Source organism: Phalacrocorax carbo, chromosome 2 (assembly GCF_963921805.1).
Source record: "Phalacrocorax carbo chromosome 2, bPhaCar2.1, whole genome shotgun sequence".
Lineage (NCBI taxonomy): Eukaryota > Metazoa > Chordata > Aves > Suliformes > Phalacrocoracidae > Phalacrocorax > Phalacrocorax carbo.
Genome location: NC_087514.1, coordinates 120629433 through 120647046, shown reverse-complemented (window position 1 = coordinate 120647046; position 17614 = coordinate 120629433). Strand labels below are relative to the sequence as shown.

The 17614-nt window shown below is 38.4% G+C and overlaps 1 protein-coding gene across 2 annotated transcripts in view; it reads right to left on the bottom strand.

The window, feature by feature from the left end:
• The window catches only part of CPNE4 (copine 4), a 234934-nt gene that overhangs the window by 51576 nt on the left and 165744 nt on the right, over positions 1 to 17614 (bottom strand). For both annotated transcript variants that reach the window (XM_064444130.1, XM_064444131.1), the window contains exon 8: positions 3861 to 3959. In XM_064444130.1, the coding sequence (XP_064300200.1) occupies positions 3861 to 3959 (99 nt within the window). The remainder of the gene's footprint in view (positions 1 to 3860; positions 3960 to 17614) is intronic.

Genomic DNA, 17614 nt, shown 5'->3' with positions numbered 1-17614 from the left:
TGTGTATACACACCTGTCCATTTTTATGTAGTACAGGAACAGATTTTTCCCTTACGTAACTCCCATGCTGTATGGGGATCCAGGTGGTTTATGTTTCTATGACTTTTTCCCCCGCAAATCCCTCTGGTTTTATTGCCTCCATTTAAAAAAAATTGGGACTTTTCTAATGAGTGGAGGATTTCTCCTTTCAGCTACAAAAAGCTTTAATAGTCCTTAAATTTTTATCAAGCTTTTCTAATCTTAATTTCAAATGTTTGATAGATTAATATTAGAATACCTTATAAAACTGACACTGTACACACATATTAAAAATATATATTATACATATATTTGGAACAAATCCTAAGATTATGGTGAAGGAGTAAATGATGAATTTTGGAATGGTGGAAAATTTTAAATAGAAAGTTTAGAAATGCCCACTTCAGATGTGCATTTGAACAACAGGATGCCTTTGTGCCATTTTTCCTTGGTGGCCAGTATGAAACAGGCTGGGTGTCAGAATATGACGGTCTGTGACAACAAGGTAGTTATTATGGAACAGAAACAAACACCAAGCTATTACCCTGAGGTTGTTAATGATCAGGAAGTCTTCTTAAACAGTAAGAATTCATTTCACCTGTACTACCAGCCAAAGACCAGCAAACTTTCCCAGAATTCAGTCCTTTCAGTCACTGAGAAGCAACTGTCACTCTGAAGGAGTCATAATTCAAGACTTGTGAATCTCACCCGGGGTCTGCCACATTTAAGAAAGAAATTAATAAACTACTCATGCCATTCCTGATCAAAACAGGTGATGGATCATTCAAAGGAGGAATCTTCCCTCCTTCCTTCACACACTACTGGTTCAACCACTAGCAAGCTGCCATTGCTAGATTTACAACATTTATCTAAATGATGGCTGCTCTCAAACACAAAGTCCCAAGAAATCTTACAGTGGAGGCAAGCCAGCAAGGCAAATATAAGCTCATCTGGTCAGAGGCTGACACTCAAAACTTGGGATAATCGGTACGCAGCCCAGGGATGGAACTGAAACAGTCTTAGACGCACCACCACCTCCTTTAAGTAAGTAGGTGACACATATCCATTCTGACCATCTGAAGTGGTTCTATAGCAGTTGATAGACTGGCTACAAGATAAAAGTATCTGAGATGAAATTCCAGGTTTTGTTCCCCTTCTTCGACACTCACTCTTGTGATGCTATGTGAAAGAATGTTTAATGCCATGGACTGAAGGATGTAGCTGGCAGTTTTAATCCTCTGACTGAATGCAGTACTACATGGAAAACAGAACATTTTCTGGTCTGAGGCTGTGAAAAAGTCTCTTCTACAAATGAAGGACTATGTCTAACCTACTCATCTCCTCACCCACATATAATTACCTTTCTCTGATGCGGCCTTGCTTATTAGAAGTACTTAGCAACATATCCACTTGAAGGCAAAACACCTTCCTTCACCTCTGCCATTTCTTCAAGGTTTACTAAAACCCCCTTTATTCAGAGTAAACATAAATGCTCCATTGCACATGCTTTTTCTTTGGGGAGAATAAAACTAAAGAAAAAACTGACAAATACTATTCACATTAATTAATGTTGCACAAAGGACGTTGAGATAAACTATGCTCTAGGTTGTATTTATGGGGTCCACAACTAACAGCATATGTTGCCTTTAGCAGCAGTGCTTATTTCCGAAGAATAGAGAAAAAGGAGAGAGGATGAGGGAGGGAGGGACAGAGAGAGAGAGACAAAGAGAGAAAGGGAAATGGAAAGTGCTTTCTGGCTCCACCCAAGTGACAAGTGACATGGTCTCGTACACAAGCGACCTCTCATGTACCACGTGTTCACAATACTTTTTCCATAAAAACTATATAATTTTCACCAGGATTTGCTCAAACTCCCTACTGCTTGTTCTTGCCTATCATGCTATTAGTGCTCACTGAAGCCTGCAAGAGCCATCTAGCTTGTGCATGTATATTTTGGGGCAATATTTATTAGCCACTTAAATGACTATTACCTACTAAACTATCCACTAAATCTTGTTTTCCTCTAGAACAGACTACAAAACAAGGATTAGAAAAGAGATGGGGGAGAATGACTGATTCTCATTTTGGTGGCAAAACTGGCTATAACAACAGCATCAGGTTTTGCAGGTGCAAGCCCACAGAATAACTGAACAGTAACAACAGAATGAGAGCAACAAGAAAGAAATAATGCCACAATGCCTTAGGCATCTGGAGGAGAAAAGCTGCACTTTTGCCGTGAAAGGCAGAATGCATTGTTACAGGTGAAAGGCAGCCTGCCGAATGGCAAATGGCAAGTCCTTATCAAGACAAAAGTTCAGACACTTAAAGCATTGTGCAACATTAAAACATTCCTGGACTGCACTCCGATAATGCAATGTCAACCTAGAACAAGAATTGACAAATGGCTGTACTAACTTACGCCTCTGAAAGAGTAACCATCCTTTTTGCTAGCTGAGGATGAAAAGAGCACACTATTTCTGCATCATGATAAAAACCATATAGTTTATCCTTCACAGCCATTGCTGGCATTGCAGGTCTCTTGCTTGGCCAAGAAACTGTTTGTTTGGGAAGGGCCGTGATGCTTCTCTGAAGACATTGACATTGGAAGTATACACCGTTTACCACTCTCACACAGTCCCTTTCCCAGCCACAGGTATTTGTATACAAAATTGGAGTGTTGTCACATCACTGGCCTTGTTGATGTTATTTGCTCTGGAATCTGTTTACCTCTTTAGGTACCTCTTTAGGTACCTCTTTAGGTTTTATTTCTACTCAAATTCAGTTTGGTTTACGTTTTCATCCTTTCACTTAATTTGAGAGAACAAAACAGGGTTTCATTTACACTCAGGTTCTGTTCAGAAGTTATTCATAATGGGTTAATATATGACTGATATATATCAACAGGATTTTACATACATGAGCAACATTTGCTAAACTCTATACTGTTCTAAGAACATCAGTAGAAAATATCTAGAAGAATCATAAAAATTTCTTGACCTATGGAATAGCTTGGCTGCTTACCATTAGTTAAACACCTTTTGACTCTCTGTTACCTCTCTATTAACACATTATAAACAGAACCTTAATATAAAGCCCAAATAAAGTTTATTAGGCATTTGTGTTTGGTTTTGAGATCACCATGGAACAGTGAATATAAATTGTCAGCAGATTATAAAGTCAACATTTTTAAATCCCCCTCAGAGAGTTTATCAATACTAACACCTTTAGGAGTAAGTAAGAATAGGAAATGACAAATCATTTATCATGTTCAATAATTACCATCGACTTCAATTTGAAAAGATCAGGCTGACATAAAGAAGTTACATTATTAATAAGCTAACAATTTCATTTTCTCTTAGGACTGTAATTCATGAGATATTTAGCAAACGGATTAATTTCATCATGATGGTTCAAGCTAGAGCTGACAGCATGAACGCAGCACATGAGAAATAGAGAAAGACAGAGAATGACCCTCACCCAATAAAGGCCTTTAGGCCAGTAGGGAAATGCTTTGGATATCCAGACCGGGCAACTGCTTTGCCATAACAGCCCAGCACCTCATAGAAACCATGTACTTGGGCTCAAAGGAAATAAATGTTAGCAGAAAGAAATGCCCGTAGAATGTGAACTAGAAAAAGACTCTATGTATTTCAGGCATGGCTTCTTTTTGCATTTTCAGATTATTGTGTCCAGATAACAGTAAAACCAATGGGAGAGGACAACACAGCAACGAATTTCCGAGAGACAATGAGGCAATGCCACTTGCTTTATTACAGTATTGTCTAAAGAGCACTGCTCTACAAAGCTTACATATGGAGACTGCTTGGGTGGCTTCCACTTACCTGTCTTCCTTCCATAGCTCCTCGCATTTCCTTGAAAGTTGAGCTAAATTCTCCAATGAAGTCATGCTTTCCATTGGAATCCCAGTCCCAAACTATGCACTGGGGAGGCAAAGGGGAAAAGAACAAAAAAGCACTTTTTTTTTCTTCCAGATAGAAAACAGGTTTTATTGAAAAACACTACAGGAGAAATTATGATGTGCATTGAGTGGAGTGTTTTATCTAGAAGGAAATCACAAGACATATTAAAAACATATTCTTGTCCAGATCAAAATGAACTGACAAGTGGAATCTCAACACAGCTTGCTACTGACAGTTGTGCATTATGGAATTGGCTGATGAAAGCAAGTTCATGTATTTTGGAAAGAAAGGATTCCTTGACTCCATCTTTATGCTAGGTGTAAAAATACAGAATTATGTGCATTTGCATGTTCATGGTCAAATGGTGTCCCAAATTAAGGGTAACTTACCTCAGTGAAGTGCTTTACAAATATAGATTAATATTCAAACCACTACTTGCCATGGGCAAATATTACAATTCTAATTTTTACAGTCAGTGAAGGTGAGACAATAGTTACAGAGATTATTTTCTGAAATGGCTTTGGATTTATACATGTCAGTGTTTGGTGCCGTTTTGTCTGTTTTCCAGTGTTGTTCAACAGTGACTATTCAAACCAAACCTCGCTGGTAGTCATTCCTGAATTCATGCATAAACATGAATATTTCAATGAGTTTGAGCTGTAAGAATTTTATTTTACAGACATTGCTAAATACAGCTCAGCTAGCCAAGACTGAAGCACACAGCAATAACTAGATGCTTTGCTAAATGTTTATTTTAAAACTGGCCCAAAGACAACATAGAGACTCAAACTTTAAAGAACAAAATCCCAAATTCAGCCTCATGGTCTCCCTAGATAAAGCTTGCGTACATTGACAGAATCAGGAGGCCTTTACTGGAAATGTCCTCTTACAGAATATCTCTTTTTATTATTCTTTTTAAAGCAGAAATGCCTCAAAGCCATCTGCACTGTCACATGAGGAGTACACTGACATTTGGCTATGAGATGTCTTTGAGGGTAACTTTGACTCTCTCCTGAGGGCCAGGGTCTTCTAGGTCTGTGTATGGGAGTGGGGTGAGGACTGGAGTGGTAGAAGTAGTAGAGGAGCTCCCTGCTGAGAAAGGCAGGAATGAAACATAACTGGGGGTGGTGGGGCAGCAGTAGTGGGGTATCGGGCTTAACAACAGCGGGTTTTATCAAGCCACTTTGTCTCAATGAGGCTCAGTGCTTTTAACCCAGCACTGGTGGTCGGACAACACAAGAGGAAGAGAGAGGTTTGCTCCTCAGAGAGTCCTCAAGCCATTTGAAGGTTGCTTGATCCAAAGGGGCACTTTGAGTTCACCCAGGAGGGAACTGAAATCACTGGATCTTGACTGTTAAATATTTCCACAAAAGCATTTTATTGAAACAGACTTCCATGTCCACCAGCTATGTTTTCTAACCAGCCTGAATAATCCAGTCAAAGCTGATATGTGAGCACTGTGGCCAATCCCTTTTCCCTGGACCATGAAACCAGTGGTTTGTAAATTCACTTTGAGGGTAGGGGAAAGACTCTATAGAAAGCCCGAGATATGGGCAAAATGACTGAATTCTTTGAGTGAGCGCAAACCAACAAAAAAAGTTTCAGGAGAACAACTATGTAAAACAACATAACTCACTACAGGCAGGGTCTCTCATAAAGTCAGCCTTAATGGGTGTTCATCACCTAACATCCTCCCACCACAGCCATAGGTTAATAAACAGCCTCTTCCACACAAATGTTCATCCATGTGAGGTCCGTTGACTTGAAGCATAGGTACGAAGATATTTGATCTCTACATATAAGCCGATTACCTGAATTTATTATGCTGTTAAGTGCCCAGGCACCTTATTTGCCTGCAACATAGGTGGTGATTTCACTAAATTCATACCTAGGAGTACCCTAGGCAGTGTACCACCACCCACATTATCATTTAGGTTCCTTTTTTTTTTAATAATGACTCTATCTTACTTTTGAACTTTCAACGCCATTCCACTTAGCCCCAGGAAAAGACTTGGTTCGATGAAAGGGGAATTTCTCTGATCCATACAGAAGATGTGCAGTAGATGTACAAAGGACTGCGCATAGGGAAAGAGCACGAGCATATCTCGTATTGCTACAGACATTAATCAGTTGAACCAGTTCACTGGTCAGGAGAAGACCTGGTTCTTGTACCCTCTGTTACTTTTCCATCCTATAACCTGCAATTTTGCTTAATTTTTTAATGCAGAGATCTCAGACAAAAGGAAGATATCCTGATCACAAAGTAAAAATATTTTGTTCTAAGACTTGGAGATCCTTTTAGCAGCTTTGACACTGGAGGGGCAGGTAGAGGGAAAGCAGGGGGGGAATTCCTGTGTGTGTTAGTTTATAGGCTAAATTTTATACAACAGTAATCAAACGAGACTGGGCTTCTGGTTCTGAGAGTGGTAATGTTGCCTGTAACAAAACTAGACACAGTATTTTCATCACTAGCAGCCCTGGAGAATTCTTGATGATGAAATCTTCACTAATAATAATTCTGTGCTTATTTTCTACAGCAATTTTTAGATGAGCTGGTAACAAAACAAAACAAAACAAAAATTTATTTACAAAAAACCCCCTGAAACTGGTTTTGTTCCGTAAAGCTTGAAAAAGCTTCATTTTCTTTTTCTGTGAAATTTCTTGTTAATATAAATTAGTCAGTTTTATTGAAATTACTTTCTAAATATTTTATGAATAAATGGATTTCACAGATGAAGCATGAATTAAACTGATTTTTTTCCTGTATTGACTGTGAAAATGATTTAAGATCCTAAAAGTAACACTAAGTAAAAAGATTTGTCAAAATGTCATGGCAAAATTGATATAAATATGCAAAAAGTATAGTTTTAGTAATGCTGGCAACTTTTCAAAAAATGCTTTTGAAAAAATGGCTGTTTCTCAAAGAAAAAAACCAACCCTTATTGTGAAATTTTCCAACCAGGTTTACTTTTCAGGTTCTGTCTTTAAACTCTATTGGAGCATAAATACAAGAACAGACACAAAGTTATCAGAGACCTCCAGGAAAAGGTACTTTGGAAAGTTTCTGTTAGGATGCTAACTCTTATGAAGTGGGAAAAGATCCGAGTGCTGATTTGTGGTTAGAATTTTAGCTGGAGATGAGCAAAGTTAATTTACATTTAAAATGTCCACCCGACAGGGATCCAACTGCTTGTTTCTTTCAAGCTAGAGGTTTTCTAACTTGAGCTTTCAGAAAGCCAGATGGTACTTTAATCTTCATATTGCCTTCACGGAAAAGACAAACAATTACAGTACACTCTCAGTGCTATTTGCACAATTAGAACTAAGGGAGAAAGGGGGTTCCTGCAAGTATATCCATTACGACTTCTTTTTTTTTTCAGAGTTTCACATGCGGCCATCAGAAATTAATTGTCACTCTCTGAAAAACACACTGTACACAGTCACGATTCTGTATTTCAGCTGTATGTGGAAAGTACATCTGAAACATATAAATACTGGAGTCCAGAAGTTTTTATAAAAACCCACTCAGACAGATAAAATAAGCAGGGAAGGACCTTTGCAAATAATCCAGAATCAGGTGAAGACCAGAGATGATAATGAAAGGATTATTTCCTTATGAAATACTTTAAACACAGGGCTTTTTTTAAGAAGGCCCTATGTGCTTTTCAAATCAAATTCTCCATAAATCATTCTTTATCTTTAGGCAAACCTTAATATGTTCTTTGGGTCTGTACTCTTAAAGGTCGCTTAAGCAGATGATTAACAATATACATTCACTCTATTAAAACTCTCATTAATTTAAGGAGGCTTTCCATATGCTTACTTTTAAACACTGGTAAGGCAGTGTTCAGACAACTGGTGAAAGAATTCAGTCTCCTAGCTATTGGTTACAAGCTTAAATGCAGGGAATAAAAAATTCTTTCTAATGCTGCATGGTGATGGAATAGCACTGACTGGAATGATAGAGAACATCTTCCACCCCTGCATGGTCCTTTCTCCCTCCCCAGAATACCTGCTGACTGGAGGGAGAAGGGACACTGCTTCAGGCCCTCTCAAGGAAGGGCTCTTTGCCTGATAGATCTAACCAGCAGACTCAGTTAAGAGGACATCAGAGGGTCACTTCTGGGTATCCACATCTTCACTCCTCCAGCTTTTGTTGTAAATGCCACAAAATGAAAGATTTCCTTTCAGGCTGAAATTTAACTTTTCACTAGAGAAAGGAGGGAGAAATGTCCATTTTAAGAAGAAAAGGATATCTCAGGTGGATGCAGGTGGAAATTTTCTATTATTTTATTTCTGTTCAGCCTTTTCACCAAACATACGTTTTGACAATACTCTCACTACAAAGGGAACTTCTGAGCAGCATGCAAGAAAAAGTGCATTGGCATTGTAACTACAACAGCACAGGCTTCTCTGGCTGAATTTCCTAATGCTTCCCAGAAGATGACAGCCTGATTAATCTTGCTACCTCTGCGTGAGCAAAAAACCTCACTTGCAAAATTTCTGATTTTAATTATATTTCACAGAAACATAATCTGGACCATCCTCCAGCCAATACTGATGTTCTGTGATGTGATAATGCCTAGATAAGAAATAAACCAAATTTTCTATCCAGTGTCTCCCGTGGAGTGAGGCAGTTTTCCTGTTTGATAATCCAACAGCAAATAAAAGAATTCCTACCTCAGATACTGATCTTATGATCCAAAATCAAGCATTTTTTTTTTAAAGTTTTGTGATCTGACTTGAGACAAGAAAGTGGTGTTCCAAGTCTTAATATGAGAGTCAAACTACATTTTCACTGAGCAAAATTCTTGTACAATTGTTGAAAAATAATTCTTCCCATGCTCACCATCCTATCTAGGGAAATTACAGGGAAACTAAGTAAGAAAAAAGAAACTAAAGGGGAAACTATGTAAGAGAAAAGGCTGACTACTGTAGGTATGCATTTGTGTGGGGGTGTCTCTAGGTACTGAGATTATTTTCCCTATATACCTTCAGGGAAATGCTTCAAGGGATTTGTCCCCATTAGTTTGTCATGATGAGAGAACAATTATATACAGCACCTTTGAGCAGGGGCAATGCAGAGACCTGTAACTTAACCTTGCAATTTATGAACCAGCCCAAAACATGCTCCGAAGGTTAGTTTTTAAAAGACTGGGATTGAGTCTCATGACTAAATCCTATCCTGAGGCAACTGACAGCCAGACCATGGAAATGTAGTTCTTGAAAATAATCCATTTAAGTTTCCCTCAGCTGGCCAGACACTGCAAATTATAGCATGCACAAAGCCAGCAAAAACTAGAAAACTCCCACTCTTGCCAGCCTGAGTTTCTCCAGCTCTGCATATGCTCAAAGTCCAATTATGAAATTTAGTATGGCTTGTGCTGGTACTACCTTGCCTCCTAGTTGGAGAAGTAGTGTTGGACGGCCCACCTGACAACATAAGAGCTTACTTAACTTAAAACACTTCACCAGCTTGCAACCAAAAGATACCAGCTTGGGTGGGAGAGAATACCAAATCCTTGGTCCACTGTCCAGCTGCTCTATGCTAGCAAGAGAGCAAAACAGCAGCCAGAGTAGTCCCTTGATTAGGAGGCTCCCTACTCTGATCTGGCTCTGATGCAGGTGAGATCCTAGTCCATATACTCCATAAAAAGGAGATTTCTCAGTGCGTTTTTACTTCAGTATCTATCCCTTGACACTGAATAAGGAGTTGAAGGGATACCTTTCAAGGAAAAGAATTATCTTTGTCCATTAATTGCCTGTATTCCCTAGCTAGATGTTAGGGGAACAGTTCTGAACAAGAGTGGTTTAAATTCTGAACAGAAACTGTCTTGGATGGCTTTTCTTTACATTTCTGTGAAACAAGGTATCTTGTGGCTAGGCAAGAAGAACAACATTCATTTTTGGACTTTAATGTAATAAATTACAGCCCAGTCAGTTATAAAGTTCTCACCATTCAACTCTAAACTAAAAAAACACCACAATAATTTTTAGGTCAAGTTTATATGACACTTAGTATCTCTCAAAGAAATGAAGTCTTGAGGCAAATGTCAATGACCTGCTCTGCTTCTAGAATCACTCTGAGCTGCAGGTGGCATGAGGTGGCAAAAGGCTACAAATAGAAACTCTTCTTTGGTTCATTCTGTAGGATCAGTGACAACGGCGGGGGGGAACTCGGAAAAGCCAAACAGAGAAGGTGAAAAAAAATCTCAGAAAAAAATTTACTTCTGGAACAATCTCTCATCAGGGTTATTATTACTTGATAATGAAGTAAACCTCCTACTGTACCTCCCTAAAGTATATGTACCCCACTTGGAATACTTCAAAGAAGGTCTTTTTATAGGAAGGCCTTTGTCCACTACCTACCCATTCTCTCCACTTGAGTATGACAAAAGCTATGCAAAACCTTCACTACAAAAGCTAAAACACTTCAAGTTATCCTGTTTCTGTAGTCATGATGGTTCAAGGCCAAATTCTATGTTGTACGCATCACAACCCTGGGTTATGTGCTGGAGAATAACTGTAGAGAAATTTGGTCTTTCCTGCTGTATATGAAATCCTTCCCTCTGTTTTTTTTTTTCATCCAAGCTGGGCATCAAAGTTTTCTTTTTTCACTAGCTGTGCTTCTCCAAAAAGTTAAAATAAACTTTTTATGAGTCATTTCAGATTTCCTTTGAAGGTGAGCTCCAGTGAGAATAGAGTGAACCAGCTGAAATGAACCCATGTTTCTTGCAAACCTCTCACTGGCTGAAGTAAAGCCTTCTTCAGAGCACTGTATGTAAAATATTTTAACTTCTTCCTCTCAGAAGGATTAACTCAATTCTTCAATCTAAACTACTCAAAAAAACCTGGACTAATGGGGAAAAAAGAGGTCATACCCTACACTATTAAGCTATGTGCAGCCTCTGCAAAGACAACCTAGAAGCAATTTCCAAAGTTTTCTTCTTGACTACAGAGCCTCATTCTTTTTGAAAACTACATCTTCTGTTCCACTGATTTTGAATGGACTGATACTCATTAGTCCACCAGCACAGCTGAGTTTGCTCCATAAACATTAGGTGAAATCCCAGCTCCACTGCAGGCAATGAGGCTTTTCCTACTAACTTCAACAACTGCTGGAGTTTCATCAATACCTTTGTACCTCCTGTACATAGATAGTGGTAACTGATACATTAAAAGTTGACAGGGTTGTATTAGATTCAGGTCCTTTACCTACTGAAGGAGACTTGAGACAGACACACATTGATAGCTTCCTCTTGGTTAATGCTAAGTGGTTCAGCATTCCCTTCGACACACTGCAGTAAGGATAGCACCCAAGACACAGTAAAAACACAAATTAAAATAAACTTCCAGTGGATCTGAACACATGGGAAGTTTGGTTTTAAAATTATCTGCTTGGGAGAGAAGAGCGAAGGGAAGAAGAATTCTTATTTTTCTACAAAAAGTGGCAGGTCCTCTGATTCAAGATCCGAATGAGTCATATTTTATTGACGGCTGTGGTATGACACCAGCCCGAGCCTACTTCACTTCCTGCCAAATGAAAACAGGGACCATTTACAGAACCGTCATCACCAATCCAGTCTCTCTACACCGCCACTGGAGATTCAAGCACATCGGCAGTGGCTCAGCAATGACGGGAAGCCTCACAGTTGGATGTTGCCTATTCTTGACAGCTCACAGCATGTAAGAACCATCAGGGTCATTTCAAAACCAATTACTAAAACCATAGCTTGTTTACTACCCTTATTTGTATTACAAGGGTGCCTAGGAGCCTCAGACAAAGATCTTTCAACCCTGTTCAGTGCTAACAAATGAACCCCAGAGATATTCCTCTGAAACAGAGAAATATGCTATATAATAAGCACATCATTTGAGGGACAACTTACAACTGGTTTTTCAATGACTCTGTAGTTTGGTCATGACAACATAAATAAGCTTCTACTTTGCAGTCACAGGTTTATGCAACAAAATCCTCAGTACATATACAAGAAACTGTGCAGTTACTACAGATTCAGCATGGATGTGAATGCACACTTTCATTTGTACACTGGCCTAAAGTAAAGGTCTGTGTAGTTGTAATGCATGCCTATAAATTTATTAGAAACTACTTTCTTTATGTTGAGGGCAAAGAACTCCATGTTAATTACAACCTTTCTTTTTTTTTTGTATTTCCTCACCCAAAAGGCCCCTAGCACCTTAATATGCAACAAAGAAATGGGAAAATTTTTCAGTATCCTGCTTGTGTTCTTGAAGACTTAGTTGTCCAACAAAGGAGAGCACAGGCAGGAACATTTTTAGAACAAATATAAAATGGTGATTTTCTACCTCAGTCAATGAGATTCCAGTTTTTGAGCCTATGTCTTTGGCCTAGTAGTCCATCACATGATGTGCAACTTTTTTCACATATGATATGATAAACACAAAACCAATAGCAAAATATAATAACAGCAAAAACTTCTGCACACACTACCCTAAAGCTCCTGTTGTGAGATTATCAATATGTCTCAGGTATTTTTCTCTGTGAGTATCCCTCATTTTACTTCAGAGTCTGTTCTGTCCCTATGCAAAATAATCTGTCTTCCAAAACTTTTGTGAGAGGTGATAAGCTAGCGTACTGACCTATTACTGACCCTCTTGCTACCAACAGGTATCTGACATTTCTGCTCATCTAATTAACTAACAATTTTCTGTGTACCAAAAAAAGAGGCATTGCTCATCAGCAGGCCTCTCTGACGTACCGACTGGAGAAGCTGCAGGCACAGCAGTGAAATTCATCATAATTCATGGGTGCGTATCAAAAAGCTCTCAGACAGAACAAAACTCTATCCAGTTCCCACTGTCTACTCTCAGTTCCTAAAAAAAGCTCAAGTTAACTTTATCTTGCACTCTGAAAGTCAGCAGATAAAAATCAACCATTGCCTTATATCTTGAGCAGGAAACGATGACGATGATACTTGGCAGAAAGAGTACAAAATGCTCTTCCCCATCAGAGTAGCATGAATCTGTCCCCAAACACCACTTGTAATAATGATAAGTGTTTATACAAAGTGACTGATGATACTGTTCTTTCTGTTGTCAATCAGTGGGGGAGTTAATTACATGTCTCCTGGATATCATTCCAAAAGAATGACCTGGCAAACAGCATTGGGTTTAATGGCCCTGAACCGGTCAGTCTATTCAGTGGATGATACCACAGCATAAACATCTGTGGAGGTGGATCTTCCCAATTATGGGTAATTTATAAAATTAAGACCAGCAGAGGTTTCAAACACAGAAACTTTATACTAAAAAGTGGACAAAAAATCAATTAAGAAATGTGAAGCAATTTTAAATATTTATTAAAACAATATTCTAAACCGTGTTTCCTATGGAAAATGAAGAGAGGAAATATTTAGATTTCTAGATTAGGTAGAGACAGAGTACATAGGCCACTATAACTGAAATGACTAAAGCAGCATAAGAGGTAAAGTTTAGAGGTTAAACCTAAGCTTAATTTAAGGGTAAAGGTCTGAGAATAAAGGTCACAATTCCTTATCTGTTATTCACATAGTAGATTTTTAAAATCCATCCTTGTGAAGCTTCTACTGAATATTTTGCACTTGTTATAGCAGTCATCACTGGGTGTAAATGGTCTCATTTCTGGGTTTTTTTTTGTTTTTGTTCCGATCTTCACTTAGTGCCTTCACACAGACACACTGTTGCTTCAAGGTGAACCCTCCATATATCTCATCTTGATTACTACACAGATTATGTACTTAAAAACAAAGCCTCCAGCCTTTTTCAGCACCGCTTTTAAGTTAGTCTTCTGGCCAGAGTCTTACTTTATCTCCTGTGTTGTGTTTAGTGCTGATTTCATCTCCTGCATGGATGCTGAAAGCATTTCCATGAAGAATCTAAAACCCTGCACTGCCACAAGCTCCCACGGCAATCTATTGTTGAAAATTTCCAGTAAGAGTTAAATTAAGATCATGACATGGTGTCTGGATCTTTCAAAAAAGATTACATATCAGCTAAATAGGAGATGTTCCCCTGTTTCTTGGAAGCTTATGAACAAGCTAAAACTGTGAAACAGTAACGCTGTTGACATGTACTCTATTTTTTATGTAACTGCTCAGATCTTTTCTTTTTTGTACACGTACAGTAACCTAGTTTCTGGTTTTTGTTCTTGTACTGGGTAGAAAATAAGGCTTTAACAGATTACATTAACTGCCTGCCTAAATCTATACAGAATTCCTTCCTATTTGTATTCCCTTGGATCCATTCAAGTGTTTAATAAATGTTCTCCGTAATTATGAGTTCTCAGTAACTGCTCTATATTTCCCAGGTTTATCTCTTTCCATAACAACGGATGTGACACTTTGTATAAGCAAATATGCTGTGTGGTGGGATGGAAACTTGAGGGAGAGCTCACTGGGAAAGCTGGCACACGAACAGGGAACTCTTGCATTTGCCAATTAGGCTTGTTTCCAACATCTCTTGAAAATCAGGAAGGAACAGACTGGAAACCCAAGGTGCCAAGCACCACAGTTACCCTAGATGACTGGCAAACCTGAAGGTATGGGCATATATGGATGGGTTGAACACAGCAGCTTCTTCTGAAAGAACATTTTGTAAAGACAGGGGCATGGAAGAAAGGGAGAAAAAACGTAGCAGGAAATACACTCCGGAAAATAGAACCACTGAGGTTTCCACATGGGTGAAATGATCTGGAAACAAGATGAGAGCCTAAGCCTAAAGAGGTAATCGAGTGCTTTGTTAAAGCATCTAGTGAGGCCAGATTCTTCCCCTGTGGAAAAGATGAGACACTGTGGAATATATGTATGTATATTTAATGTAGCATATTATAATTTTATATTAATGTAAAGAATACAGAATAAATTTCTAAAATATAGTATATGTAGTACCATATATAATATCACACAGATTATATAATATATATACAGTCCAAATCAACAATTAAAATAATATTGTAATCTTGCTTTTTATGAATCCTTCACTGCTCCTGAACAGGGAAACGTGATGTTATGTAAACTGACTCATAAGGAAAGTCAGCTACATATACTGGAACTAAAAGAAGGAATCTGACAGCTTTCTGTGAGCATAACAATATTTCTAAAAGACAAATAGTCTGCTGCATACAGAATGCTCTAGAAAGTAATTGCCTTAAATCACTATTGTGACTTTTTCTTGCCAAATATGCAAAGCAAAGCATGTGCAAACAGTAATTTATTTGATTGATTTCGTCTCCTTCCATCTTCTGAACCATCTACGAAGAGAAGATGATTTTTGTGAAATGATATACTTATTCTGAAGAGTTTCTGTGCTTATCCTGTTTCTCGCTTGTGAGCAATTAGTTGTGACCAAGTGAAGATTTGAAGTTTGGTACTAAACAACCTCAACAAAATTCTGACATATTCGCAATGCAGCAAAATTAAGAGCCCGAAGTACCCAGAATCAGTGGTGAGAAGCCCAACGTTAAGATTTTCAGGAAGGATATACCCATTCAATTTCTGTTTCTTGGCATGTTTTCCAGTGACAATAAATGGTAGCATCTTTTAGTACCAAGTTTATCTTTGGTATTTCAGTTTCCATTGAATTATCACATTTCTAACAGATTTTAAAATAATCCGGTATCCAACCTCCTTTCCTCCTTCAAAATAAGCAAATAAAGATTAACGCCAAATGAAGAAACTGACACATGGCTATCATCAGTGGCATATGAATGAGGTCGCAGAGATACACCTTCACCCTACCCCAAAGATCCAAGATTTTGGCAAAAGATACTAGTGAAGACAGACACTCTGGGCTAGACTGTGGCTGGCACTGACATTATTTGAGTGAACCCTTACGTAACAGGGTGGGTTTTTCAATACAGGGATGCCCCTCCAGATTCAGGATGGGATCTAAGCTTGCTACAAAAAATTTCTGCTGCAACTCCAAGTGCTGCTGCTGCATCTGAGATGTGCCAAAATACTTCTCCAAAGGACAAGAGAGCTGACCCTGTTTACTGGCCTGATTCCAGCACAAGCAATTAAATTTCTACCATCTCAACAACCCCTGCAGTGCAGACTGGAACAGTGTTATTTGCTGTTTCCTGCCCTGAAGTGTTGCAGAGTGTTTCTGTGTGCTCTTGAGGAGTTGCCACAGTTCACCCCCAGAGATGGCTGCCCAACAGCAGCGGATGAAGCCTCACTCATAAGCAAGACTGCAATTACTGTGTTGAAAGCAACGAAGAGCTAAGACCTTCACTGCTTATTGTTTCACATCACCTCTCATCAGCTGAAGAAAACTTAAGTCTAGCCCCTTTTTGATACTGAAGTTACTAAGTTGTGAAGAGCAACTTAAACTACTTACACTTCATGGCATAACAGGATAGAAGAATAAAATGAAAACATTTGTACATATCTGCCCATTTTCTGTTTCCTTCTCTGCGCTTCAAATCAGTTCCCAGGGTATACAGGAGCGATGAGATTAAACAAAAGAAAATGGCTGATTGCCTGTGAACTTTCTGTAAAAATAAACCCCATACACTGCAGTATGCCTGCTCAGAATTTAAAACTACCCACTAACACACCCCAGATGAAGAATATTGCAAGGATGAATGGGAAGAAAATAGTATGATTATCATAGAATCATTAAGGTTGGGAAAGACCTCTAAGATCATTAAGTCCAACTATCAACCCAACACCACCATGCCTCCTAAACCATGTCTCAAAGTGCCACATCTACACTTTTATCATGCTGGAGTATTTTATAGCATATAAAACTAGCAAACAGTTTTGGAAAAAAGCAGCAATGCTTCTTACCGTAGAGGGCTCAGGTGTTTTGGGAATGCAAAGAAATGCAGTGTTTTGGAAAAATGAGAACTTCAGTAAAGAATGTAGCGAGTACTCTAAAACCAGACTTTCAATAGCTGAGCTCTGTGTTTGTACTCCAAATAAATGGTAGGAATTAACAGTGCTCAGATACCTAAGTACCTTCTTGAATATGCAATCAGGTAATTAGATTGCATAAATGACCAAAATTACGTCACAAATAACGGGAGGTGAATAACAAGAGGCCTAGTTAAAACTGATAATTCATTCCCTAATGTCAACATTTTGTCAGATTAATGTGCAATTTCCTTTGCGTTCAGGAAAATTACGTAGGTGTGGACATTCTTTCATTACTCTGCTAGGTAAATTACGGAGCGATCATTAAAATAATTACCAATGGAAGAAGAAGGAGAATCAAACATTTAATTCAATGTAATTATAAACCCTATTTCCTCCTAATGTGGGTGATTTATCTCACTATGATCAAAGGAAGTAAGGATACTTAAGTAAAACCACATGCCTGTACCAATAGGCTAGCTATTAAACAATGTTCACATTTCAGTAAAAAAAAGACCCTACACAGAGAACAATAATCAGGCAGAATAAAGAGGTTATTCTAATTGGTCAGCAGATATTCTCTGAAGACTACCCACATAGAAAAGTAATTGAAAAAAAATCCAAGTCATAAATACCAAGTTCGTCCTATTAAACAACTGCAGCTGGAACTAACAGGATTTTTGAGTATCTTCTCTAATTCATCATGTTCCTTCTCCCAGTCTCCCAAACCATGTAGTATGTTGGCACATGGGCTCCGTACAGGCCATCACTTTTTAGAGATATATTTTCATACATTTATGT